This window comes from Dendrobates tinctorius, unplaced genomic scaffold (genome assembly GCF_039654945.1).
Source record: "Dendrobates tinctorius isolate UK_male_01 unplaced genomic scaffold, ASM3965494v1 ptg000058l, whole genome shotgun sequence".
NCBI classification, from domain to species: domain Eukaryota; kingdom Metazoa; phylum Chordata; class Amphibia; order Anura; family Dendrobatidae; genus Dendrobates; species Dendrobates tinctorius.
The window spans coordinates 17,902,119-17,910,183 of NW_027361726.1; the positions used below are offsets into that span (position 1 = coordinate 17,902,119).

Consider the following 8,065-nt stretch of genomic DNA (forward strand, 5'->3'; position numbering starts at 1 on the left):
GTTTTATGAGACTTATTAATCTGTTTTCTTATCATTCTGCTACATTGTGTCCATTATCAGACTCCGGGATGTCTCACAAAAGTTTCATGGTTACACGAAATTCCCTAAAACAGAGGGAAAAGTTTGTACAGAAGAGACTCACCGGGGTCTTCAGTGGGGGGGTCTGGCCACTCCTGCGGTGGGTGAAGGGTTAACAGGGAAGTAGCACTGAATAATCCCCACACAATGAAGGGGTTAATAGCCCCCGATCTTAGCACAATGGTATTAATCAGATTAGAGCGCTGTGCAATTAGCGCCCGGCGCTGCGGAGTGTGAGGGGCGCAGAGGGGATTACAGTCTCCAGGTCATCAGCCCCATCAGCCGGCGCTGCCCCCTCCTCTGCCAGCCCTGGTGCTCCAGGGGATGTGCACACTGCAGGGTCTCCGCCAGGGTGACGTGTGGGGGTATAAAACGCTCGCCCAGATGGGAGAGGGCTGGAGAAAGTTTGCAGGAAGGAGACAGGACAAGTTGCAGCCGAGCAGCGCTCCACCACCCCAGCCCGGGATTTGTGAGGAGCCCCCACCCGCGGCCCCGTGCCCGGCTCTTCCTGTGCCCCTGCCCTGTGGGATGCCCTCTGGCATGTTCAGCATTGACAACATCTTGGCAGCCAGGCCTCGCTGCAAGGAGTCGGTGCTGCTCCCCCAGAATGGACCCCTGCTCTTCCCTGGCCTGGGGGAGCCCCTCTATGGGGGCGCAGAGTACAGCGGATTTTACAACAGGGCAGTGGCCCCCACGACCACCCTGCAAGCGGTGAACGGATCCAGGCTGGGCTTCAACAACTATTACTACGGACAGCTACATGTACAGGCTCCGGTGGGGCCCTCCTGCTGCGGGGCCCTGCAACCTCTGGGGGCCACACAGTGCTCGTGTGTCCCCGCAGCCACAGGTAACGGGACCCCTGTATACTGTATACACTGTGCACACCCAGCACTGCGGCTCCGGACACGGTCAGTGTCGTGTGTGTGCTTCTAGCATCTATCTATCTATTCTCTATCTATCTATCTATCTATCTATCTATCTATCTATCTATCTACTGTATCTATCTATCCAATATCTATCTATCTATTTATCTATCTATCTATCTCTCCCATATCTATCTACCTATCTCTCTATCTCTCTATCTATTATCTATCTATCTATCTATCTATCCCATATCTGTCTATCTATCTATCTATTATCTATCTATCCATCTGTCTGTCTGTATCTATCTATCTATTATCTAACTCTTATCTATATCTATCTATCTATTATCTATCTATTATCTATATATTGTATCTATCATTAACTAGCAGACTAATTATATATATATATCTCCATTTCTGTTTCCATGTATCGTACATATCTGAGTATTGATCAATTTCATATATATTACTCTCATCTACTTATTTTGTATCTATAGAGATGCCGTCATCTATCTCTCATATTTCTATGCATTTCTCTATATCTTCTGTTTCATTTTCATCTATCTATCTATCTATCTATCTATCTATCTATCTATCTATCTATCTATCTATCTATCATCTATCTACATACATACACACATATAACTAAAAACCTAAAAGTCTGTGTATATTATATATATACACACATTTGTAAGTTTTTATGTATCATATATATCTAAGCATTTATCTATATATAATATCTATTTATCTTTCTAATATCTATCGCTTCCATCTATTTAATCTCTATCTATCTAGTATCTGATCTTTTGCTTGATCTTGCTATATATCTATTATCTCTCCATCCTCTATATATCTATCTAACCATCTTCTCCTTGACATAACTCCTGTGTTTTTTCTTTAATATTTTCTCTAAAATCAGCACTATGTTTTCTGATCTATTCTCCAGCCCAGCTGGGCCCTGTAATAACTCCCATCATTTGTGCTCCATCCTCCCCATCCCTTTCTGCACTTTTCACAGCTGCCCCCACAGTTGCTATGAGCCGGTCCTGCAGCTCTGGGCATATTATTACACGGGCTGCCATGTCATAAGCGTGTGTGCAGAGGAGTCTCCCCCACACTGACAACTAGACCCTGGACATTGGTTCTGGTTACTACAGATATCAGTATTTTATCACAATCTGCACATAATATTAATGACACAGGCTATAAGACTATCATCACAGTTATTACAACTACTCAGGACGAACACAGAAAGGAGAAATATTGTCAGATATGAAAGTTCCTCAATAGTGAATCAAAATAATTGCAACAATCACCTCCTCCATATACAGAAGCTGTAGGAACAAAACAGCACCATATTATATGCACACATGTATGTATAGTCACTCAGAAATATATGTGTTTATATATATATGATATCTATATAGCCAAAGATACACGCACATTTATATTTATAAATATATTTGTGTGTGCATATCTATATGTCTACATGAATATAGTGAATATATATAAATGTATATCACACACTATATATATATATATATATATAAATATATATACTGCTCAAAAAATAAGGGAACGCTTAAACATAGGATCCTATGTATATATATATAATGCGATCACTTAGAGCTTCACTGCTTATAATGATTTAGGTTGAAGTTGTTTAAAACTTTCCGAAAAACTCTAAAACAATCTAGTTACATCTGCTGTAATAAATCCACATTATATTATTAATGAAATAAGATGCCAGTAAAAGCAATGAAGTGAAATCCATGACTAATCAGAAGAGTATTGTTGTTATGGTATAATTATATGTAATAATGATGATAATGATTTAAAACAGTTCAACAAAATGGAAGAAATTGATTATAACCTCATTAATTCTAATTGTGATGTTCCTCTATAAGAACCTCAGCCTGCTGTGTCTTGTGGGCTGTGTTCACACTAGTGCTGCGTTTCCTGATGCCAGTGCTGAGTAAGTGTGGTGTTAGGGGCACAGAGGGCATTGCTGGAGGTACAGATGAGGCTCATCACTCACTAACTGCCCCCTCTCCTCCTCAGGTTATGAAGGGGCAGGCTCGGTCTTGATGCCCCCAGTGCCCCCACAGATGTTGCCCTACATGAATGTGGGCACGTTGTCCAGGACAGAGCTACAGCTCCTTAACCAGCTGCACTGCCGGAGGAAGAGGAGGCACAGGACCATCTTCACGGATGAGCAGCTGGAGGCGCTGGAGAACTTATTCCAGGAGACCAAGTACCCCGATGTGGGCACCAGGGAGCAGCTGGCCAGAAGGGTGCACCTGAGGGAGGAGAAAGTGGAGGTGAGTCCAAGCTCTTAGCACCTTCTCCCCATATATTAACCCACTCACCTCCAGTCATGCTCCAGGGAGAACCCATGGGGCAGCGTCTATGATGCCCATATCACAATCTCCATGTCACTTGCTCTAGGAAAGTCCTTTATGTGACACTGTATTAACCCATGCATTGCCAGCACCCTCACTGCTCATGATGCTGTAACCTTCCTACATTAACCCTGGCATTTCCACTGTCCTACTGACCAACCCTATACAAGGCCAGCTCTAAGTACCCTACAAATATAATGACATGTCTCTGTGTCGAAGATTTATTTTATACATAATATAACCTTATCTAATTAACCCTTATCTTGCCACAATAAGAAAAAAGTTATTTTCACTAATAAAGTATATATGTTAAATAAGTATTTATTAAGCCCAATGATCCCCACCTGGACAGCTACAACTCCCTGCATACATCCAGCTTTGGGCTTGTGGAGAGATGTAGTTGATAATTTAGATAAGTTTCTGGAAAAGCAGGACAGGCAGCAAATGGTGATTATTATTAGTAGGAACACTAGCCACCACCATCCTCCTCCTCCTCAGTAATCCCATCATTGCCATTCTTGTAGGTTTGGTTCAAGAACCGCAGGGCCAAGTGGAGGAGACAAAAGAGATCTTCATCAGAGGAGTCAGAAAATGGACAGAAATGGAGTAAAGCTCCCAAATCCTCTACAGAGAAGACAGAGGAGCAGAGCAAAAGTGACCTGGACTCGGACTGCTGACCAGGACTAATGCTGGGCCCTGGTGGACTGAGGGAGGCGGAGAGGAGCTGCTGCGCTGCACACATGGGACCTGTACATAGCCTGTAGATATCATTGCTGTATATAACCTCCGTGTGTCGCAGACATGTCGCACAGATGTACACTGTACCCGAATGTGCTATTTATACCGTAAGTTAAAGGAATTTCCCGACAATAAACAGATGGTGGCTGCACCGTGTTGTCTGTGCCCTCTGTGCCCCTCACTTGTGCAAGGACAGGACAAGGAAGGTAAGTGCCGATGGCTTGTACTTGTAGTGCGCCAAGCGCTGCGCCTGAAGAACCTGAGAAAGAAGCGACCGAGAAAGGGAGTCCGTGGGGTCACTGCCCCCTCCAGCCCCGGGGTCTGTGTGTTACTCTGGGGGAACTGTCTGTCACTGCAGAGATAGGAAGGAGGGATGGACAGCTCCTGCCCAGAATGGTCCAGCCTCTACGACCCTGGTGCTGGCAAAGTGTGGCCCCCAGGAATTGTACAACAGTATCTATTAGCTATCATATCTGTGTAGCCATTATCTCTCTACCTGCCTCATATCTATTGTCTATTTATCTATCATCTATCAATTATCCATCTATTTATTATCTATCCATCCATCTATCTATTATCTATCATGTATCTGTCTATTATCTATCTATCTATCTATCTATCTATCTATCTATCTATCTATCTATCTATCTATCTATTATCCATCTATTTATTATCTATCTATCTATTATTCATCAATTAATATATCTATTATCTATCCATCCATCTATCTATTATCTATCATATCTGTGTAGCCATTATCTCTCTACCTGCCTCATATCTATTGTCTATTTATCTATCATCTATCAATTATCCATCTATTTATTATCTATCCATCCATCTATCTATTATCTATCATGTATCTGTCTATTATCTATCTATCTATCTATCTATCTATCTATCTATCTATCTATTATCCATCTATTTATTATCTATCTATCTATTATTCATCAATTAATATATCTATTATCTATCCATCCATCTATCTATTATCTATCATATCTGTGTAGCCATTATCTCTCTACCTGCCTCATATCTATTGTGTATTTATCTATCTATCAATTATCCATCTATTTATTATCTATCTATCATTCATTCATCAATTAATATATCTATTATCTATCTATCTCTATTATCTATCATCTATGCATCTATTATCTATCATCTATCTACCTACCTATCTAATGTGGTGGCAAACTGTTCCTCTTAACTTCACAGACCTCACATTTAGTTTGGATTTTGAAGTTTTTCAAAGTGTTTCTAATTTTTTTAAGTGTAAAAGAAATCTACTGTCTATTATCTATGTAGCTATTATCTATCTATCTATCTATCTATCTATCTATCTATCTATCTATTATTTATCTATCTATCTATCTATCTATCTATCTATCTATCTATCTATCATCAGCAAATGGTGATTCACTGACCTCACAAGCAGTTTGACCTTGTAGCTTTTACATTTTTATTTTTTTTTGTGTGTAAAAATCAATTATCAATCTCTCTATCTATAGATCCATCTATCATATCTATCTACGCTTTCTCTCCTATCTATGCATCATATCTACACATCAAATATCAATCATAGTCTATCTAGAGTTTAAATATTTTTCAAGTTTTTTTTCTATCTAATGTGGGAGCAAACTGACCCTGTGCTTCACAGAACTCACACGTATTTTTTTTTTTTAATTTAAAACAGTTTTCATTTTTTTGTAATTAAAGTGAAAAATAAATCTCATTATCATGTAGTTTAATAGAAAACTGTGAATCACAGAGCTCACAAACAGCTTGCATTTTGTAGTTTTAAAAAGTTTTTCCAGTTTTTTTAGTGTAAAATAAATCTATATTATCTATCATATCTATCTATAATACCTATCAATCTATGATCTATCTATCATCTATTATCTATCTATCTATCTATCTATCTCTATTATCTATCTATTTATCATCTATCTATTTATATTATCTATCTATCTATCTATCTATATATCTATCATCTATCTATCTCTATTATCTATCTATCTATCTATCTATTATCTATCTATCTATCTATCTATCTCTCTATAATCTATCTAGCTATCTATCTAGCTATCTATCTCTCTATTATCTATCTATCTATCTATCTATCTCTATCATCTATCTGTTTATCTATCATCTATCTATCTATCTATCTATCTATCTATCTATCTATCTATCTATCTATCTATCTATCTCTATTATCTATCTATCTATCTATCTATCTATCTATCTATCTATCTATCTATCTATCTATCTTGACAAAGACAGGTTACCGTTGAAACGTTGCCACCTGAGGATCAGTAAAGTATCCACTGTTTTCACATTTAATTGAGTGCTGCCTATTTTTTTCCTTTTTTTATCTATCTATCTATCTATCTATCTATCTATCTATCTATCTATAGATCTATCACTTCTGACCTCTCAAGCAGTATGGCTTAGCAGTTTTAGAAGTTTTGCTATTTTTGAATCTTTCAGATGAAAGCCTGGTTTACATGATCAGTTTAGATTGAAAATAATCCCAAATGACATGAACCTGTTAAACATTTATGTCACTAGACAAGTTCTATTATGGAGTCAGGCGGCTGCTTGATGTCAGATGTCGCATCCGGTCATAAAGGAAACTTTTTCACTTTATCAGAATATTGGAGCACAATTGTCAGCAGAGATGGAAGGAGCGATTTGCCAGATTCCAGAATCACAGAATAAGTTTAGAGTTTGGAGAAACTTTTTAAAACGTTGCTTATATTATTACACCTTTTTTCAATAACAGAGCCCATGCCTGATATAACTCCAAGACTATTAGATGATCCTTCTTGTGGGTCTCTATGCAATATTTCAGGAGTGTGCAGCTCAAAAATATAAAAAGTGTCAGCAAAAAAGTCTAAAATGTTAGGATCGTTGTCTCAATAGTTAGAATTATTGGTCTACTCAGCACAACATATAATAGCAATCCGGCCCCACCAGGTCAAATTTGCTGGAAAGTTTGATGGACAAGGCGTAACCAGATTTATTTGAGAAAGCTTGAATTTGGAACCTTCATTTATATTTTGGGAAAATAGAATTTAATTTATCCACAGAGTTTTTCCACTTGTTTTATATCAAGGTTTTCTCTCCAAGGAAGGAAAATAAAAAATGGAAAGATACCGTAAAATGATAAAAATAAATGTCTAATCGTTATTTTTTTTTTTTTTAATTTAAAATCTTTACATTTCATAAACAAAAAATTAAATATACAAATTTTGGTTATTAATAAAAAATTACAGTGCATTTCCCTGACTGTATGGAATGGTTTTGGAAGTGATAAGATATCATAAACATTTTCTTAGTCTTAGGATTTTTAAGCTTCAAATCAATATACAAGTTACAGAAGATGATGGTTGTTGTAGCACCCGGAGGATTAAAATATTTTATTAATATAAACCAATCAAGACAATAAATTCTTTTCTACAGCACAATCTCATATAATGTTAATAACGGCTACATTTACACAAACACTTTTTTTTTCATGGTCTGTGAAAGCATTTTATGAGCCGTTGGCTTAAAAAAGTATAATAATTGCGAAAAAAAAAAAAAATATATTTTTACTCGATGTATTTTGCGGAGGATATGAGTGCATCAATTTCACAGATCACTGCTCTTCTTCACTCTTTACATAATAATTGTGGATTCTTATGTGGCTTAAAAACGCATCGCCAAAGCCGTACTTAAATTCCGATTGCGGTTTTTTTTTTCTGTAAAATTACAAGCGAAGACTTTTTGTGGCATTTTTTTTGCGATTTCAGTGTGAGTTTTCAAATAATAATCAACTTTATATTAAATTTTGCATCTAAAAAAAACACAAAATGCAATGTAGAAAATTACTCCACTTAAATTTGACAGATTCGCCCCCCCTCCCCCATATTAATACGTGTATATATTTCGGCCGCTTAATTTCCTGCTATGAAAATAAGTTTCATGTGACTCACGAGCCAA

The 8,065-nt window shown here is 37.5% G+C and overlaps 1 protein-coding gene across 1 annotated transcript; it reads left to right on the forward strand.

Moving 5' to 3' along the window:
• Positions 1-481: 481 nt before the first annotated feature.
• On the forward strand, positions 482-4,223 carry GSC (goosecoid homeobox). The gene is made up of 3 exons (XM_073578237.1): positions 482-925; positions 3,003-3,262; positions 3,868-4,223. The coding sequence occupies exons 1-3, from the start codon at positions 607-609 to the stop codon at positions 4,018-4,020; spliced, it is 732 nt and encodes a 243-aa protein (XP_073434338.1). The 5' UTR covers positions 482-606; the 3' UTR covers positions 4,021-4,223.
• The last annotated feature ends 3,842 nt before the right edge of the window (positions 4,224-8,065 follow it).